This window comes from Lepeophtheirus salmonis, chromosome 13 (assembly GCF_016086655.4).
Source record: "Lepeophtheirus salmonis chromosome 13, UVic_Lsal_1.4, whole genome shotgun sequence".
NCBI lineage: Eukaryota > Metazoa > Arthropoda > Copepoda > Siphonostomatoida > Caligidae > Lepeophtheirus > Lepeophtheirus salmonis.
Genome location: NC_052143.2, coordinates 21,470,741 through 21,492,677, shown reverse-complemented (window position 1 = coordinate 21,492,677; position 21,937 = coordinate 21,470,741). Strand labels below are relative to the sequence as shown.

Genomic DNA, 21,937 nt, shown 5'->3' with positions numbered 1-21,937 from the left:
TTGTAATACTTCCACTGCCGGATCGCAAAACATTGTAAAAATGAAGTTACGTGTCTGCACCCTATGTATTTCTTTATCTATGGGAATTCTAACTCAAACAATATTGTAGGGTGTGTATATAACATCGAACGTGTATAAAGGGTGCACTGCATATAGTGATCTCTGATGTAAATCATATAAATCTCGGGAGGAGTTATTCTGTTGAACTCAAAGTGTGTATGTTCGCGCACAGGTGATTCGTAGAGAAAGAAAATATACATAATGTAATTGAACTTCAAAGAAGATTCCTAGGTCAGATGTAAATATAATATTTTAATGTTTTCTTATATCTAATCAGTGCAATTCCATCTTACCAATGAAAGGAACATTTTTTTTTAAAAACTAGGATCGAGCTGTCATTAGATCATTGTTGTTCAAAATGCCTCAAACCTTTATGGGTAACTCTCAACAGACACTATATATATATATATATATGTGACAAGCTGTTTCAGCCATTTTGAAATACAAATATTGAAGGACACCTCGATACTCGATTATATCCATTTTAACAACAACACTCACATCAACTCACTCAAACGACTGTTACTTAACAACTGCATGTCAAAAATAGCAAAAACTATGTTGAGTAACTCTACACAGATGCTAGATAGATATGACTAGCTTTTTTTTACGTGTGCTGCCATCTTCACGTTGAGGTCGGAATCTTTTCAGACTACCCTCGTATTTATATGTGGATTTCAATTTTGGTTACACATCAATAATGAAGTTTAAAAGGACTTATTCTGCAATATGTCGTCGAATTTTCAAGACATGTAACATATATATACAACATGCTACATAATACATTAAAATAAATTCAATCTTTTTTCTTTTCTTTTTTTGTTCAAATATGTAAATGTACATATGTATGATAGAATATATATTTTATTGAAAAATGACGAGAGTATTCATCCAAAGGATGAATATATGTAAGAATATTATTCGATTTCGTTATATAAAAAAACATAAAGGAAAGTGTAAGATGGGAGAGAGACGGTGTGAAAGTCGAGAGCTGTAATTCAATTTGCCATATAATATAGGTAGGAACATATAATAAGTACTTATTAGATAACGTGTCTATAAAAAGGCAAAAAGAAAAAAAAGGAAAAGTGACTAAGTGAAAAAAATGGCAAGATTCTTTTAAACTGACGTGATACCAATACCACCAATATATTATATATTAAGATAAAAGAAAAATAAACAAATACGTCAGTGGTTTGAATGGAAGAGGGGCAAATCCCTTAACTCTCCGTTATCTATTATAATATCATTAGGCAAGATGAATTATTCATATTGGACAAGACTCATGGATTGACGAACAACCATTACATCTCTCAATAGAGCAGGCGGTTGTCTATGGCGAGACAACCCAGAGAAGCGTCGGGAGATAATCAAAGGTCAGGTCGTTGGAAAGCAGGAGAAAAACTGTGAGGCTCATAGTTAAAGCAATCTAAAAATACCAGACAACAATGGTCTTCTTCTCTTCATAAACCTTCTTTCTTGTTCTAAGAGAATAAAACAGGCTGCATTGCGAAGTTTCTCAAAGTACTGTGAATTCATACTTCCGATGGATATTAAGCTAAGTTATGAAAACCATAGCATAATGACCTTCAGTTCTATTTATTAAAGAATATGAATATTACAACTCTATATGTTTGTTCATTTCAATTTAGAATGAGATTCTAGTTTCAACTTCATTAACTTGTAAAACAAATATTAATGAAAATTCCTTAATCAGTGTTTAATTCCATGAATTAATTCATTTTTTGAATAAATGTCAATACTTATTTAATGATTTCCAAAAAGGTTTCTAAAAAAATTATTCAACACTATTTTTCTAATTATCTAATTTGGTTAATTGGAGTACGTATGTTGGGTCAACTCAATGGGAAGGTTTCAGGTAATCGAAAATTACAGTTACCTTACATTTTGAAATAAATTATGCTAATGCCTGTTCATCAATCCATGAGACTTGTTTACATGATTGAATAATCCATCATGTCAAATGATATTATGGTTGATAACGGAGAATTAGTTAAGTGATTAGCACTTCTTCCATTCGAAAAGCTGTCGTGTTTGTTTATTTTTCTTTTTAATTATATTATATTGGGCATATTACTTATTATATATTCCTTATTATTATGGGTAAGCATCTTGCCATTTTTTCCACTTAGTCACTTGATCTTTTTTTCCCTTTGCCATTACTTCCACTGCCATTTTTCCTTAGCTCTATCTAAGATTTATAAACAAGTGATTTCTCGAAGTCTTGTATTTTAATGCTCGTGCAATATTCAGCAGAATGCATTGAACATAGGAAGTAAAAACGAGAAAAGAAATATTTCTCTTCTATTTGATATACTTATATTCAAGATTTCTCTTTCGGTTAAAGCCAAACATTTATAAAATCATCGTTTTTTAATGACGTCATATAATAAGCTGTCTCCCATAAGGATTACATTTCTACTGACTAACAATGCCAAAATAATGAATAACCCAATGTTAGTACTATTGAAGCATAATTATAAGTTATTATAATAAAAAAATCTTAGTAAAAAGTATGGATAAATAACTGTTTTGAGATCAAAAAAAAGAAAAAACCTTTGCTATTTGTGTCCCTTTTTATTTTTGTTCTCCCCCAATGAAAAGTTTATTGTTAATAGAAGAAACTAATTTCTACAGCAGAAACACGTCATATTATATCTTCAAAAATCATAACTCTCTTAATAAAATTTAACTACAATCTATACCGTACCTAATTACTTCCAATCTGGATCCAAGACCATTCCTATCTTTATATACAATGACTTTACTGGATCAATCGTTATTATTTACTCATCTTTATTATACAAATTTTGAGAGGTTAAGAGTCACATTTTTAACATATTCTGATGAGCAATGTTGAAGAACACATAATTAGCTGACGATTACTAAGAAAAGCATTGTCCTAGTGTCCACCATGAATCCATAGTACGAGAAGAGGATTGAAATTGTAGCGGTTCTTCACATAGGATTGTCCAAGAAGGTCATGTGGGAGCAGACTGAGAACTCAAGGAAGACGATTTACAATGTATACTTGCCGTTGAAGGTCTAGGAGGACATCAGATACTCTCCAGGAGCAGGCAGGGCACCCTCTGTGTCAGTCAAACGTTTGAAGTCGGCTTTCAAGAAAAAGCCGGTTTCTTCAATTGCTAACATGTCCAGGAAGATGAACAATTCCCCATCAGAGGTTTCCAGGACTTTAAAAAAGGCAGGAGGAATGTCTCTGGAACACAAATTTCTCCCACGTACCAAATCCACCGTTGGCAATTCTCTCTGGTCTGGTCTGGACTTCTGGCTGCCGCAGAGCTCAGACCTCACCCCTCTAGACTATTCCATCTAGGAGCAAGTCCTGCAGGAGATGCCACAACATCAACTACACCCTGAATACCTACGTCAGCAAGGCCTGGGCCTCCATGAGCGCACATTCAGAGGATCTGAAGCAGCTTCCACCACCGCCTGGAGCTTACCATCAATTCTGAGGGTGGACAAATTGACTAAAACATCTTCTCTGGGTTTAATTAATAGCTAATAAACTTATTTCTTAACTCACCGAGGAACCTGCTATGAACTTTAATATTTTGTGTATTAAAATGGATAAATAATAACGGTTAACCCGGTAATTTCTATGTATTTTATAGACCATTGTATGAGGCACATATAAAATAATACCTATTTGAAAACTGATAATCCACTATGAGAAAAACATCTACATGAAATACTTAATATATTTGGACTTTAACTCAATTCCATGCATATTTGACAACATTTTATTTCAAATTCAATACTAAATACAAAATGACTTCACTCATTGGATTGTTCATCAATAAAAGTTATTCATCTATACAGAAGCATTCATGCAATTAAGCAAATCAAAGTATTTTGTCATTAGCTACAATTTTTTGTTTTCCTTCATTTTCCTTGGCATTTCATGAAGGTCATTTTTGATGGATTCTTAAATGTGTACATATAGATGCATGGATACAAAGATCCTTGATCAATAAATATTTTATGTATAATCTTAAATATAACTATGAACTATTGATTCTTCCTAAACCTAGGTACACTCTCAGAAATCAGTTGTTTGACAAATATTTGATAGAGTTTCTATATGTCCATATCCACGCTCTCATCATTAACGGTATCGATAATAGCTCTATTTATTGACGAGTGTTTTTTGTTTCTTTTGACTTAGGAAGATATCTTTGTATTACACTTTTTTTTATTTAGAAATAAAAGCTTAAAAATCATCTGCCTTTTTTTATCCCAGTATATTTCATTTCAAGGCAAATAACTACTATTTACTTTAACACCTATGATTCGTATATGTATCTTATTTTCAAAAAAGTAAAATTGCACGCATTTTTAAATGTGTGAGAATAAAATTGTAAAAGTACAGAGGAGGAGTTATGTTTTACAGACCGAATGCGCTTCTTTTCCCTTCTCGTCTTATTTATTAGTGTATATATATATACCACATGAGATGAAAAGTCCCGTGCTTCACACATAAATGTAGCTAGTTTTTTTGTTTAATTCACCACATTTTTAGTTAATAACAAACTTCAAAAGCCAGTTGTCAACATTTCATGACAATCTACTTTTTAGTTTGTGAGTTATTGTTTAACGTCTTCTGTTATTTCTAAAACAATTTGCTGATTTAATCTTACACTGCTTCTTCAGAGGGAAAAATACTATTGAAGCGAAGCAATATCTTGAAAAGTGTTATGGAGATTCCGCTCCATTAGAAACAGTAAATAAATCTTTATTTACTGACTTCAAACATAGTCGTAGAAATATAAATAATGCAGAACGCAGTGGACGTCCAAACGAGACGGTAACAATAGAAAAAAACGTTTTTAATGATAGAAAATGAAGTTGCGTGAGTTAGCTGCCATTGTGAAAATATCAATCGAATGTGTTACCTATATATAAGCATTTGTCCATGAGAAAGCTCTGTTTATAGAGGCGCCGCGTTTGCTAACTGTAGACCACAAACAAAAACGTGCTGATGATTCAGATGTTGAATGCGTTTGAAGGACAAAATAACGGGAAAATGGCCACATTTGAAGGGGAAGAAAGTTTTGTTTCCCCAGGATAACGCATCGTGTCACAAGTCAATCAAAACAATGGCAAAACTACGTAATTGAACTTCAAATTGCTCCTGCATCCACCTGACTCTCTAGATTTGTCTTTCAATGACTACTGGCTATTTGCTCACCTGCAAATAGTATTTCCCAGTAAGAAATTTTGCTCAAATGAAGAGGTTATCGATGAAACTGAGGACTATTTTGAGGCAACAGATAAAGCGTTTTTTAAAAGTGACGTTCAAATGTTAGAGCGACGCTAGAATGATTCTCTGGGTCTTGAAGCAAATAACATTGATGAATCAAGCCAATTTTGAACAAAAAAAAAGTGGTTTCTTTGTTAAGCTCGGACCCATGTGTTATACATATATATGTAAGTATATGGAAATAAGTATAAGGATTTATGCATGCAAAATAGGTTCATTTTAATTATGTACAGTATACAGATGAGTAATAGGAAAAAGGTGATATTAATGCTTTAAGACCATAAGTCTGATAGAGATAGTCTTTGAAATATGTATGTGAATAGTATATTATTTTGAACAACGAATATATTTCAAGATGATTTACATGCTAAAGATTTACAGATAAATATTAACCGCTCTTAATTAAATAAAACAAATGTAATTATGTAAACAAAGTCCACACGAGAATTGTATTTAAAAACAATACTCAACTCCGATCAGGATCCTTCTTCCTCTTACAAATCAAATAATGTGTAGGGCTCCCAGATAAAGTTATATAATTTTTCAGTTTGTACATTGTGCCTAAGTTGTTTCTTTTGGGTGTGATCATCTGTAAATTGTTCAAGTTGATGAATATTACTCAAAGCTAAAGTATGTAAATACACGAAACATCGCATTTTATTTGTAAGAAAAATAAGTAATAAAAAGTATGAATCATTTTTTCCATGATAGTTTTCCTCGCCTGTTATTGCACCTATTTTTTTAAAAAATCCAACATCGAATCGTAGAAGTTTTAATCCAATTCTTTTTGTCAATTATTTTCAAAACTAGGAATGGATATTTATGTCCTGAGACAATATTTCTTCATCAAATTCATAGTAAATTTTCGTGGAAAATATTATTTATAAATGGTTATTACGTTCAGAAAAATTGAACAAAACTTTTTGGAAGAAAAAAGTAGTTTATGGAATGGAATGTTTGATACAATGGTACTTACAAAAAGCAGGAAAAAACTAATCATACCTAAGGTCAATCGAAGGCTTTCCTAGAAATATTGAAAAGCTAATCATAAATTATATTTCCTTAGAAATTCCAATTATATCTTCCACGGACAGATCATACCTGGTGAAAATCAGCCTTTAGATGATTGGAAGAATAGTAATTATAGAAACCTTAAAATTAGAAAAAAATATGATATACCTACAGACTATAATGTATGTAAATTCTTTATTTACAATTTACCCCAAATTTTTAAATTTGGTCCAAATAACAAGTGGCTATATAGAGAAAACCAGAAATAGTTATAATTTATTCAACAAAAATATACCAATCCCTAGTTTTTCCACAAATTGCATTTGAATGCGAACCTTCAAATATTGAAACCGGTTTATTTATCCAGAGACGGCTGTAACAGTTATGAAAATCTAGTTTAAATTATAAATTAAGAAAAACTGAATAAATATCTAGAATATTTTAAGCTGTTAAACTATAAATAGAGATGACGGATCACTATTATTGATCAGAGAAGAAGACACTGGTGTAACTATCTTCGATCTCCCCTAAAATAGATATAGCATCGATATGTTTGTTACAGTAATGCGCATATGTTTTGGCACCCTATATATTTTTTTTTGTTTTTCCTATGATATTTTAATATTCCAAGTTATATATTAGGCATAAATAATTACTCCTCATTATAAATGCTTATTAAAAATAGTAAATATTATTTTTTAGAAAGCTTTTCGTCAAGAATTTATTAACTTATAGTATGTGCATAAGTATTGATACCCTCAAAAGTTTTGGCTATTTTCATGGTCAGTACATGATATTTGTTGTATTTTTTTCATCTGAGTCTACAATATCACTTTTAGTAAGTTTTTACTCAAACAATAAGATCGGGAGAGTCGAGAGCTTTTTTAAATTGAGTACTTTAAATCCTCCCTTGATAATTTTTTGGATGTGATTAACTATCTCAGTATATTCTAGCATGGTTAAAACCAAAGGACATTTTGTTCAAGTCAGAGAGAAGATTGTTCAATTAAAAAAAAGGCAGTGGATACAAATCAATTTCCAAGAAATTGGATGTTCTTAAATAAACTGTTTGCAATATAGTAAAGAAATATGGAGAATATGTAGAAGTTTGTAATGGTAAAATACTGGTCGGCCATCAATGCTATCTCCTAAGACGCAAAGAAAAGTGGTCAAGGAAGTCAAAGTTAACCGCAGAACAAATACAAAGGTTATTATAAATGGTTTAGAGAATAATAATATTGTTGTTTCATGAAGAACTGTATCTAGAATTTTTCACAGAGAAGGCGATCAGTAGAGACGTCCAAGAAAAACACAATTACTTAACCCTCGACCCCTTAGATCAAGGTTAAAGTTTCCCAAAGAACACTTTGAGATGGAAATGACCTTCTGGTCAACAGTATTGTAGTCAAATGAAACAAAAATCTAAATTTTTGCTCACACCTCTACTCAGTTCTTTCGGAGGAAATCTGGAGAGTCCTTCTTTCCTCGTACCAAATGTATTGGGGGGTTGTCAGAGTGAATGGAAAAGGAAAAAAAGAGGATTATGTCAATATCTTAGATCAAAATTTGAAATCATCCGCAAAAAGAATAGGCCTTGTTCGTAAGAGGTTATTTCAACAGTCAATGACCCAAATTATTCTTGTAAATTTGCATCCTTGTGACTTCAATGGAGTAAGATTAAGATTTTGTACTGTCCTTCATTTAATCCAGACCTCAATCCTATTGAAAATCTTTTGAATGACTTTAAAAAAACGGGTTTATGCCAGAAAACCCCAAAAAAATCGAGTCATTTAGCATTGAAGAGTGGCAAAATATTCCTTCTAGAACTTGTTTGAACTTAATCGTAAATTATAAGAAAAGATTAGTTGAAGTATCAGACATAAAGGCTATATTAAAGGAGCATTAATTCATTAATGATCAATAAACATTTTTTATTATTATCATTTTATCCTATCGGGTTTTTATTTTTGCATTTATGGTTATAATAATAGGGTATCCAAGTAAAAATGTGGGGTACCAATACGTATCCGCATGACTGTACATATATGTATGCTAACCATGTTTTTGCAGGTTAATGTTTGATCCTTCGACCGTCAAAATAAATCTTATACATAAACCTTTTGAAGATTATTAGTCAGAGCCAAAAACTTCAACAACACCGAAATCCTCTTTAGTAGGAACAAAATGGACTAAAAAGTAACATAAAAAGATATGATCATCCTTGCCATAAACGATAGGGAAAAAATTTCGTTAATTTTCCTTTTTTCGTTGCACATAATATCAATTTAAAAAAAAACTTATTTCAAAGATATGAATTTTAAAAAAAAGAGTAGTTTACTAAGTTAAGTTGAAACCATGTTTGTGACAAGAACTGTCACGTACATATTTGGATAATCATAAAAATATCATTATTCAATATGAACAGTTTGATTGATTGCGTATTATCGTTGTGTCTTTCTCTTATACAATGTACTCGTTTATATATATTTTTTCTTTAATATTTTTCTGTCACTCTCAATTGATCCAATATATATTTTATTTTTGATACTGCGTCTATGTATATTAGAAATAGGTATGTCTACATAAAAGGAAGTTAAGTTAAAAGGTTTCTTTTAAGTCATTTAAATTAATTTGAAATTTTCAAATCCCTTGGGTTATCACAAAAATAGGATATTACGATCATGTAATTTATTACGTATACATTTACATATAAGTACTATTACAATCAAATTTTCCTTATTGAAATAATTCATAAAGTATACATTGCATCAAAAAAAATCAAAAATTTTCGGAAAAACTTAAGAAATTAAATTTTCGGGAAAAAAGTTCCAAAAATTCATAAATATTTATAAACAATTTAATTTTTCTACGGACCCTGTATTTATGTAAGCTGAAAGTAAGTCATTTTTGGTTGTAGATGCACGATATAAGAAATAACAATACAATCGAGTGTGTGTGTCTTATTTAAGAAAAAGAAAAAATAGAGTAATTGCAAAGATAATAGAAATAAAAGGGTATGCCATCATGAAATTGGGGTTGCCAGAATTTTTAATTTGGTGTACCATACCTACAGCTAGGTAAGATAGGCAGATATGACGTCATAGAGTATAACAGTGGTACTCTATAGTAACAGTCAAGAAGGAAATATATAGCTACTCTTTGTTACAGTTATACTCTATGACATCACTATTAAAACGCGTGGTGGAAGTCAAACATGAGTAGGAAAAGGGTTATGGTATAACTTTGTATATCTATTAATCTTGTGTTATTGTATAAAATTGTATAAAAATGGTATATCAAAATGAAGGAAACCTTGCAGTATTTAGACCAACTTATATTTAAAAAAGAAACAAAAATATGAAGTACTTTATGTATACATAAATGTGACTTTATATGAGGTTGAGCAACGATCTTTACATAGTACTCCCTAAGACATCAAATCCTATTAACTCTTTTTTCTCATGCTATTATTATTTTTATCCTTGATAGGATAACATCTAAGTATTGAGTGACTACATGTGAGAGTGTTCATGAAAAAAAGAGAGTAACACTCGGGAAATGTTAAGTTAGCTTCTATTTTAATCAAGCAAGGCGTGTGTATTAGTCGACATCTGAAAACTCAGGACAATGTCAGTAAACCCGCTAGTATATACTAAGAACAAAACAGTCTAACGAAAAGGGTGGGATTTTGCAATTTTTAATACAATATGTTTTTAATCAACTATAAAAGAAAAACTTGAAGAGATGAGATGGTCGTTTTTCAGTATTTTGATAATGAGGCTTACCCTGTTACATGGATTTCGAATGTATTAAGTCTAAACTACACTTAGAAAATAGTTAAAATATCAATCTATATTGGTTTAGCCATGATAATAAATAAAAGTTAATATTTTTTTGTACTGGGGTGGATCAAAACTTTTGAAACCGGCAGAACTTTAGTTGGGTATTTGTAAGAAAAATAAAAAAGAGAGAGAGAGGTGTTCCTATAGAACGAAAACCATTATTAAGAGTTTCTGAAAACAACAAGAATAAAATAAAGCAAAATACAATGTATTATATATTTAAGTCAAAAAATGAGCGATTGAGGCAAATAAAAAAACTTATTTTTTATCAAAACCACGAATTGGTTCTTTTCTTTTCTATTGTATTTAGTACTGTGTCACTACTCTTCTTCTTCTCTTGAAAGTGAGTTGTATTTAGACTAAGAAAAGCATATTTATAATCATGTATAATAATATTCTGGGAAAAAGAGGATATTGTATATATTTATGTACAAATTAATTAATTATCCTTGAGATAATGTAGCCTTGAAACAAATACAACCCCCTCCCCCCCAAAAAAAAGGGGGGATCATGCTTATTGAGTTAAGATGATTCTTTGAACGTTATTTACTTAAGTAGTATAAAACAGGAATTAAAGAAATAAATCAATTATATTCCTAGAGTTGTAAATCATATGATCTGTGGATATGTTAAATAAGGAAACTGAAAATTGACCGGATGATTCAAATAGTATTTGGGAGAAAAGCAGCTTAGTTGTTATGGCGTTTTATTACCGGGGGATCCATTGAAATCTGAACACTTACTCATTCAATAATTAATTAATGTTGAGTGATTGAAATTAATTCATATTTCGAAATATTAAAGCATACACAATAGGTTTTAAAAAAACACCTGAGCTATCTAGTTTATGTACAAGTCAAGAAAACTACACTGGAACGGGATCGACGAATTTTAATTCGTGCAACCCTTTACCCCGATCCTGTGAGGAACAGACAGAATGATATAAACTTAAGCTTTGGAGACATTAATTAATCAATTAGGACACAAAGTACCACAAATCATCTTGCCTCCACCTTGTCCTTGGGCTTCGTGGTCTCTTGTGTGGTTCTCGGTAGCATATAGGCTCACGGGGTCCGACTATGTGACTACCTTGGAGGATAATCTTTCGCTTTTGGTGCAGGCAAACTATCTTGATGGAAATATAGTTTTCCACACCTGCATACACCTCTAAAAAGGTATAGGAATGGTTGGCCAACCCTTTTAGCCCCCTACAACCCTGATGCCAACCCTCTTAACTATACCATTTGGGTTAATATCGAGGGTAAGGCCTGTAGAGTCCACCATCAAAACACCAAGGCCCTCAATGCCACTGTCAGCCAGCACTGGAACGCCAAGAGAGAAGACTACATTCACAATGGGTGCCAGGCTTCCGACGCCGCCAGAAAGCCATCATTTCCGATAAGGGCAGCTGCATTAATGATTAAAAGACCTCATACGCACATCGATTTATATTATTAATTTTGTTGAAATTATATTGTTAGTTAATAAATTATGTCTTGTTGAAGTTTAAAACTTAAAATGTTCAGATTTTAATGTGCCACCTGGTAAATTAGCTACAAGCGACTAAAGAGACAAAGGGTAAAAACATAAATCAATATCCGTATCTAGAAAGTAAAATGAAGGAATTACTCTGGTGTTGATGAATTTTGTGTCGGTCATTATATAAATATTCGTATTATATTTCAAGTATTTATGAAAACAGGAATATTTTTTGCGAGATATGTGCACTGCTCTTAATACATGTATCATATACGGTACTAGGAAATTGCCTGCAGGAAAAAAGTCCTCCGGAAAGATGCCCTCGAAAAACTGCCCGCAGCGGAAATTTACCCGGAGGAAAATTGCCCTCAGAGGAAAATTGCCGGTAGAAAATTTGCTCTCTCTGGAAATTTGCTCGGCGGAAAATTGCCCTCAGAGGAAAGTTGCCTACCGGAAAACTACCCTGAGTGGAAAATTACCTGAAGGAAATTTGCCTGTAGGAAAATTGCCTGCTGAAAATATGCCCGCAAATATATAATAAAACATCAAAGGAAGACTTTTATGCGAATTATACTTGGAGCGGTAAAGTACGAGGATCGAGGAAAGAAAATTCCCTCATATGGGAAAATGATTAAGATTGGGTCAGTCTTTCGATAATATTCCTAGCTAACACCAACAGCGTGACCAGGTATTTTTAAGATGGGATCAGGAAAAATTTGGGGTGGCACATTAAGATTAGTTCATAAGGAGAGAAGGGAACATCTACCGGGTGGCCCATTGAAATCTTAACACTCACTAATTCAATATTAACTAAGCTTGAGTGATTGAAATTAATTCATATTGTCATATATTAAAGCACAAATAATTAGTTATAAAACAAAACAAACTTGAGCTCTCTAAATTGCGTACAAGTTGAGAAAATGACACTTGAACGTGATTGACGATTTCACATTCACCCAATCCAAGCAGTTGGACATCTCCAGGATCCCTGTCTACGCCATCAGCAAGTCTGGAATGTTGGAGACGAAGAAGGGGCAAAAAGGTCAAACTAGACTCGGAGGAGTTGACCGTTTAAGCAGTTGTTTTTGCCTTTGCCTTTTATGAGTTTTCTGAACACAATTCCTTGGAGCTTATCAACCATAGCTAAGCCTTAAGTGAAGAAACTAGTCTCAGACAAACTAGTTGCGAACCATCCAAAGCTACTACCCCCGTTGTTGTGACCATTTAATTAGTTGTTTTTGCCATTTAAATAGTTGTGTATCATAATTCTTGATATGTTAAGCTAAAATAGAATCATATTTTATGGTATGATTAAAAAAAAATTGAATACTTACTGTTAGATAGTACAAAATTCAGAGTTTCATTTCGATATTTGTAAATACTTTTTACTGATAACTTGATCGTCATTTGGTGGGGATGACTCAAAACATTTTTATATGTATTTCTATAAATTATATCAGTACCAACATCTTCCATTAATTTAATGATGGTTACTCGGGAAGGGATAGGTTTACCCGTGTATTTCTCCATAAATTTTTTGAACGTAGATGATTAGCAATAGATAAGGGTATATACATGCAATAAGCATCTTTGTGAGATCAAAGTTAAAGTCAGACTTGATGTAAATCGTTAACTTGATTTTATATTAATCATTAATATTAATTTTATAATTAGGATAATGAGTGGCGTGTAATTCTAGACAGGGGACTAAATGCACATTTATATCGAAAAATCCGACAAACCATCTGTTTCTCATCCGGTAAGTATTTTCCAAATTCTTGGGCCTCCATTTTCAGAAATCAAGACAGAAAGTGACGTTATTTTAGGGATTTACTTCAGTTCTCTTTCGACTATCAGCATCTAATATTACATTAATATTGAATAATAAAGGAGGGAAGGATAACGTTCTTCATTGATAGAAGAAGGTGTATATTATTTAATCAATGATGCCATAAGTATTTCTTCTCTTCTCCTCGCACGCTTTTCTATTCCTACCAAAATTATCACCCTTACTTATAAGCATATATCCGGTGTGTTTTTTATCTGGCCTGTTAATTTTTAATTGGTAGTATAGAGAACGAATTTTATTTACCTTAGCAGTTGTCATTATTACTTAATTCCTGAGTATTGAACATTCTTTCCTAAATAGATTCAATTATATTTAAAACCTGTTTAAATGTTCATGTGTGATCATATAAGACAGAACGTAACCCTGAGCATTTCTTGCGGAGATATAATTGTAAGTCCTTGTTGGAAACGTCATGAGCATGATTATTTCTGTCATCCAAAACATTCTTCAAATTGTTAGGGTTGCCATGTTTATTTTCGGTTTCTTTTTTTTAACATGCCCATTCCACACTGGATTTTCACCTTTGGTTATAACTTATAAGTCTTTGTTGGACCCTGAATAGAATAGAAAATTATATACCGGAGTATTTCAACCCTATTTCCTTGCTATAGATGAAGTAGGTTTTGAGTTTATTTCCATCCTTACAGCTGATCTAATGGAGTGTTACGAAAGCTAAGCTGCATCCTCCCAAACCTTTTTCAAATTTTCAAGACTATTTAGTTCATTTTCGGGTTGTTTTATTTTGACATAACATCAACAGGCCATATTTTACGCATCGCTTGTTATTAATAATTTCACATTCAGTGGAAAAGTTTGAAAAAATACATGTTGTCAATTGGTTTTATTTCTTGTTATTTGTAAAAAATTAAAAATTCATAAGTTGTCTATTCATATTTGTACTATCCTACCCATAAATAACGGAAAATTTATAAATAAGTTAAAGTACGACGCAATACTCCAGATGCCATCATATATGTTATAGGTAAATATAACAACTATCTACTTATTGAATTAAAGGATGTGATATACTTTGAATAATAGCATAGTAAATTTTATTGAAATCTTCCTTCAAGTCAAGAACAAACTTTTTAACAAATTTAACCATAATGAAAATGAATAACGAATAAATATCAATCTAATAATTGATAGAAGATTTAATTTTATATTCAATAGAAATTTTGAAGAGTTAAACAATAAATTAATAACCCAAGCAGGAGATTTTTTCTATAAACTTGTATAATCTAAAACTTGAAATAAATTGAGCCCTTCCCTTGCAATTTTTATTTCATAGGACTTGAAATTATCCTTCGTTTTGGAATATCCTACTACAATTTTCCACATAAATAATTAGTTGAAATACAACATCAAATATTTACGTATTCACAACAAAAATACTTAAAGCTTGGATTCAATCCTTTCTGGACTGATGGTGATAGCGTACGTACTTTAAGGTTATTATCATCCGCCTTTTAGAAACATTTGATAATAATATCAAAAGAATTGATCGCATTTTCTTTTATTGGTATAATAGCATTATTTATCCAAGTTGGCATTAAAAAATTGTGCAAAAACTCTTTCATTCACAGAGTAATTTTAAAAATATTGACGGATGCATCATAATTTGAAATACAATACTAATAGTTTGTCCAATTTGAATGCTTCGAATTCCTAACTATATCTAAGCTCATAGGAAAATATTAGTTTAGATTGTACAAGTAACGCAATGTTACATCAATTTATTAACAAAAGGAAACATTTACATTGGTTTTCGATAAAAGCAGTTCACTCTACACTATAAAGATGAATTCTTCTTATTAAAAATGAGTAGAGGAGATGGAGGCAGGTTGTCACGCAGTTTGGCTTTTGGGACGTTCATTCTTCTATCTTGTGACTTTTATCATTTCATTTTATTATATCATTATTAAGAACATTCTTCTCGAAATATTTGAGGAAACTATCGATGGAATAGATGGAGCAGATTTTTAGGGAAACATTGAACATTACTAAAGGAGCAAATGTATTTTATTCCAAAGATTGTTTGGGATCATAAGTAAGATTATCAATAAATATCGTATAAATATTGGAAAATGTACAACTATCAATAATAAATGCAAAAAATACTATAAATAATAATATTAATTAGACTTCAAATAATAGTCGATATTTAAATTAAGAAGTGGAATAGTCTAGGGGAGCTTGGTTTCCCTAAATTGCTTTAGGTCTCCCCTAGTAGGCAATATTTTATTAAATAGCGACTATTGTTTTGATGACGTCATAATCAGCTTACTTTATATGGAAGATTTGATAAAGAACAGTAATTTGTTTTTACTTATTAGTACTTATTTAATATTTATTATTTACTAATTTCTAGCAATCCACTTCGAACTCTATCGAATATTTCGGCATACTTAGTATTTACTCACCTACCTCTCAACACAATATCTTTATACTCTAAATATGGGGGACAGATATAACATCCATAGTCAATTGGAGCATTTACAATCTAAATACATTGGAACAGGACATGCGGATACGTCTAAATTCGATTGGGCAGTGAATCAGGTAAAAACCCCGGATCTCCCTTCTCAACCATTGATCCTACTATTAGTTATATTTTTTACTTATTCTCCATTAGCATAGAGACTCATTCGCTTCTTATCCCGGACATTTCGATCTTTTAAACCACTTTGCCCTGGCAGAAAATGAGAGTAAGGCGAGACTAAGGTTTAATTTCATGGAGAAGATGATTCAACCCTGTGGTCCACCCCCAGAAAAGAAGTCTGAGGATTAATTATATATTTTTATGGCTTTTTTCATTATACATTAATATCGAAACATTTCTTAGAATTTAGTTCATTTTACATTGCTATATGAATTCGATCATAATGGTGAATTCATTAGCTGTAATTCATCGTCTTATGTACATATAACGACGTCATATATAAAAAAAATTATCTTCATATTTGAGTAAATTTATTGAACGGACGGAATATGTTGAAAATACTTGAACAAAGACAATTTATAATATATTCACGCAATGGATTAATGAAAAATGGGATCATTCATTCTCCATAGCCAACCCCATCACTAAATGTAAACCCAAATCAAGATTTAACCTGTATGTTCAAGAGAACTATGTGTAAAGGTTTCGATTATTGTGTAAAAGTGGAATCTCATTCTTGAAAGTACGAATATTTTTATCAAAGAAGATGTTTCCACACTCTAAAAGAAATGTCGAAACTATAAAAGACATGGACTGATATCTAAATATTTTCCGATCCGATATTTAATGATGTAACAGTATCCCTAAAAACATTTCTTTGTTAATGCTTTAGTTGATCGAAATGGCTGACTCGTGAGCCAAATTTATTAGAGTTATAAAGTACCGATTCAATCATTTAAACCCGGTTTAGTGATGTTAGGAACATGTACGTTTAAAAAAATAGAGCAATATTTATGGAAGATAAATTTGACAAGCCTTAGTAATGAATAAATCTTATATTGGATTTTTACCTTATTTAATAATTAAGGAGGTAAATTTTGTATCTCACTCTTTTCAAGAAGTTCATAAGTCATAACGGATGGATAAGTGTGAGTATTCCATGTATTAAGCATGTCTTAAAAAATCGAACAAGAAATATTTTTCACATTCTCTCCTTTTTACTGACCTCATCATATCAAATATCGAAATTTCCGAGAATTTTCTCCGATACGATGCAGATATAGGATATTTTTCAAAATATATCGATTTTTCGATTTCGATCTAATATATCAGACCACGTCTACTTAGTAATTTATATAAATTCTAGACCTATCATAATTATTTAAAATGATCAGTTTGTATAATTAGAAGTATGTATCTATTTTTACCTTCGAGCATATATATACACTGTGCTTTGGAAGTAAGATCATACAAGCAATTATATATACTTTGCTATTTCTTTATCAAAGACCCTCTATTTTATTTTTTTTACCAAGGATGGATCGTAGTAATCCATGCCACATATATTTTGACTCCATAATAGGTACAATTAACTAATATAGTAATATAATACATATTACTAAGTATCACAGTTCATTTGGGTTTTAATAAAAGTAGCGGATGATTGTTGATTCGCTTTCCAAAGGAAAAACAGTTTCCTCCTCCACCAATCAAAATAAAATCACCATCCTCATTCACAAACGACCCATGATTAAACGTTAGCTTTGTATCAGAAACGAATGAGTATGCAAAATGCGTAACAGAGTGCTTAACTAAGTCGATTAAAATAACAGCTGGCTCTGTATGCGGAGAAACACCACCGATCAACCATAATTCATTTTGTAATATATGAGATGAATGGGAGAACAATTGAGGAACTAGATTAAAATTAATATTTTTTCATGAAATAGAGATATAATCTCTCAATAAAACAATGGGCTAAATACCTTTGTTATGGAAAGATTCGACATATAAACTTTTATTTATAGGATCGATAAAGATGAGGTCCTTATTGAATGTGTTCAAATCAGTCATTCCGCCTGACACAACAATCCTATCTTTCCATCTGTTTGCCGAATGAGAGAATAGGCCAAATGGACACGCGATCGGAAAAAGTTCCCATACATCCTTTTCGACTGAATAAAAATATATGTCATTATAAATGTGTTTGGACGTTTTACCACCGATTAGAATAAATGTTTTGTCGTCCACCCGAGTGAACGTATGCTTCCATCGAGGTAAAGGAGTTGTAGATTTTTTTAAAAACACCTGGTTACAAGGAAATATTTACTTAAAGATCAAAATAAAAATAAAAATAGAGCTTACTTTACAACAAATACTGTCCTTTTCTTGTAGTAAAATATGTACTAAATCATTCGACGGTTTACCAGGGGAGCTTCTCCCACCAAAAATTAGTAAATTATCGTCCTTAAGAATATCTCCAGCATGATATAAAGAGCAGTTAATAGGAATTACATTTTTTGTAAAGCTCAAAACTTCCATTGATGATGAATTCACGACACTAACAGCACAATCGCGTGAATTATGATTCGAAAATCCACCAACTATGGCAACGCCTTTAGATGTAATATGAACAGAATGGCCGTAACGTTCAAAGCATTCTGTTTGCTCATTCTTCTTTCTAATGATCGAAAATGTAAATTAATGTAACTAATGAAGCTAGGGATTTTAAATCTTACTCAAGTAATGGTGGAATAATAGAAACAGTATTGTTACAGTTTTCTATCATATTCTTTTCAAACCGAGGAAAAATTTCATCAAGAGGCAAATCTTTGGATCTGGCAATCAGCAGAATGTAATGATTACATTTAAGAACCAACTCTTCGAATTCATCAAAACAATCTGAAGAGTTTTGAATCAAATCTTTATCTACATTTGTTAAATACTCCTTCCATATATATGTTAAGTCTTTTGCTGCAACAACAGGCCAACCCAGTTCTTTAAATCTGTAGAAATGTGAACATGAATTAACTTAATATATAATGCAAAAACTACCTCGTTATATGAGATTCTAATGTCGGAAAAACCTTTACGTTTAAAAGAAGTGTTTGTCTTTTCTCAAAATGGGACGTCATTATGTTTCCAAAGCGGTCGAACGGACGAATTTGTTCGTAATTGATAAATACGGCGTCACTAAATGATTCCTATCGATAAAATTATTCGTAATTAAGATTAAAAGAATTTTAATGTTATAATTACTTTGGACCAAGCAAAAAAACGAGTTGTGTATTTAGGATCCACATATGTTAATGAGCATTCACATAAAATCACAGTTGTGGCTTCAAAATCAATCCCCGCAACAGATATTAATTTAGATCTAGAATATTTAAAAAAAAATTCTATGATACTTCTCCATTATAAGAAATAATACCTAAAGGTAACTAAGTCTCTTAAGTCACAAGCAATATTGACAAAGCCTTTTCCAACTTTAAAGGATCCATCCGGAAATATACTCATCTTGTTATCATTTCCGAACGGAGTTTTCAAAATGTCCGAACTCTTGATCATTTCACATTTTCTTTTAACAACACGAGGTAGATCTGCTTCTATATAAAGACAAGAATCTGGACTAAGTAGTCCCGCGTTTCTAAGTTTGAAATAAATTGTATCAAATCCTGAGCCACAGGAAATAACTTGGAAGGGTTGTTGGCCATTCTGAGCGTACTTGTTGGAGAAATGAAGAAGAGCCTTTTCGAAAGAGAACTCCAATGCAAGGTTACGAGCAAAATATCCAAGGTTGATGGACGGAGATCTCCGTTTCTTCACATCCGAGACAATGTGAAGAAGAAAAGGATCACTTCTATAACCTTTGTGTCATGTAAGTAACAGAAAAATATTATTTTATTAAATTAGACATAAAAACTTATCTTACCTGCAGTAATGATAGAAGATTTGGATTGGAGACTTTCCAGATTCGTATCTTCCACATTAATTGTGGAGAGAGATCCTTGATTAGCATTATAATCCATGCATGTGCATTGAATTTGTGATCGTCACAAGTTACAACTTAGTTAAGGTTTTATTTATTTATTTATATTTTGAATATTTCGACTAAAAATAAACGGAACTTTTTAACTCAAACTCCTAAACCTATCCTGGGATGAAGGATGAAACATACTGTAATGTTGGCTAAATTGTGGTGAGCATAATTCCTACGACTAAAAAAATGCCGTAAAATCATAAAACAACTATAAATGACGATTTCTGCTGACAAAGATCACTATAAATATAAACTATAGTGGTCCTTCCGGAATATTATCCTTATCCTTATTTATAAAACAAAGTTTGTCCGAATGTACGTTGGTATAAAATTCATTGTGTTGACTTGTGAGTTATCATTACTCATTATTGGGTTTCCTACTTATAATATATTATCATTATTCATTGTTGTGTTTCCTACTTCTATCCATAGTGTGTTTAGCAAAGCATACATTCGGTAACCTAAGGGATTTACTTATTCAATTTATTAAACACAATTAATACAAAAAATAAGTATGGAGAAGTACTTGAAACCTAAGCGTTTTTGAAGCTGATCACAGCAAAGCTTGAGCGTCTAGGGTTTGGACACATTGGTTAAACTCACTCAAGAATTTCATCACTCAGGTGGTTCATGCTGGCTCCCAAACTCAGGAAAGTCATAAACTTCAACTCCTCTCTTATTATATCAGCTCTAAGGTGTATGAATATATATCTGAGTGTAATATTTATTATTCTGCCGTGTGTGTCTTGGATTCCGTATATATCAAGAAGAAAAATGAGATCTTTGCTCGATATCAGCTTGCTACTGGAAGCCAGAGTCCAAGTGAATCTCTTGAACAGTTCTTTCAAGCACTTCAGTTTTTTAGAAAAACATGTCAATTTAAAGTGCAAACAATTGACCAGATTAGGGAAGATCATATTAGGCATTTATTAATTACTGGCATGTCTTCTCATCATATTCGACTAAGACTTTTAGAAAATACATCCCTTACTCTTATTGAAGATTATGAATAAGCGCTAGCTATTGAGATGGCTATGAAGCATGCCCAGTCTTATTCTCAAGTAAACTCCTATACTAATGTGGCAGATCGCTTGGAAGAAGGAAAGCCTATCCGTCTTCACTCTCCTATGCAAACTCCTCCACTCGAACCTGATGAAAATTATAGGTCCGCCGCCCTCAATACTCTGTGTATGTTCTGTGGATTCGACACAATCGATCTACATGTCCTGCAAGGAGTGCCATCTGTAAAAATTGTGCTAAAAAGGGTAATTATGCTAAAGTTTGCCAATCTAGTGCGATTTCTAAACTATGACTTCCTCAACTGTTCTGGATTGCTTGTCGGATCTTTTCTCACTATTTGCCTTACCGTCTTTTATCCACTCAGACCGTAGAGCGTCGTTTTTGTCAACCGAGCTCCATATTTTTCTAACTTCCAAAGGAATAGCTACTAGCGGAACGACCCCGTACAGCCCAAAAGGAAATGGGCAAGTTGAAAATATAATTGAATTATTTGGCGATCGGTAACTTTAATGCTGAAGACAAGAGACATGCAGGTAGAAGAGTGGGAAGAATGTCTGAAGGACGCCCTGCATTCTATCAGATCTTTGTCATGCACTTCTACGAATTGTACACCTTGACCTTGTACTCCATGAGAGAATGTTCAACTTTAATAGGAAAACAACCAAAGGGTAAGCTCTTCCATCTTGGTAAATGAGACCCGGAGGTGTATACTTGAAAAGAAAAGTTAGAAAAGCAAGTACGACCAAATCGTAAATGAGGTAGAGCTCGTCTCAGCAAATCCCGAGTATGCTTGAATCTGGCTCCCAAATGAAAGTGAATCCAATGTATCTTTAGAGCACCTAGCCCCAAAGAGCTTGATTGTGAGAATCTTAAACCATTGAAACATTGG

The 21,937-nt window shown here is 32.1% G+C and overlaps 2 protein-coding genes and 1 long non-coding RNA gene across 3 annotated transcripts; 2 read left to right on the top strand and 1 right to left on the bottom strand.

The window, feature by feature from the left end:
• Nucleotides 1-4,705: 4,705 nt before the first annotated feature.
• LOC121127543 (uncharacterized) lies at nt 4,706-8,898 on the top strand. Its single transcript, XR_005867855.2, has 2 exons — nt 4,706-5,532; nt 7,331-8,898. It is a non-coding gene; the product is annotated as an uncharacterized lncRNA (long non-coding RNA).
• A 6,945-nt stretch (nt 8,899-15,843) lies between these two features.
• Nucleotides 15,844-16,506, top strand: Sf3b5 (splicing factor 3b subunit 5). The gene is made up of 2 exons (XM_040722952.2): nt 15,844-16,108; nt 16,182-16,506. Exons 1-2 carry the CDS (start codon nt 16,004-16,006, stop codon nt 16,335-16,337), a joined length of 261 nt encoding a protein of 86 aa, XP_040578886.1. The 5' UTR covers nt 15,844-16,003; the 3' UTR covers nt 16,338-16,506.
• Nucleotides 16,507-17,505: 999 nt separating this feature from the next.
• Nucleotides 17,506-20,083, bottom strand: LOC121127541 (tRNA wybutosine-synthesizing protein 4). The gene is made up of 8 exons (XM_040722950.2): nt 19,921-20,083; nt 19,420-19,855; nt 19,248-19,365; nt 19,044-19,192; nt 18,728-18,994; nt 18,354-18,669; nt 17,975-18,296; nt 17,506-17,905 (listed from the first exon to the last, which is right to left on the bottom strand). Exons 1-8 carry the CDS (start codon nt 20,015-20,017, stop codon nt 17,622-17,624), a joined length of 1,989 nt encoding a protein of 662 aa, XP_040578884.1. The 5' UTR covers nt 20,018-20,083; the 3' UTR covers nt 17,506-17,621.
• Nucleotides 20,084-21,937: the final 1,854 nt, after the last annotated feature.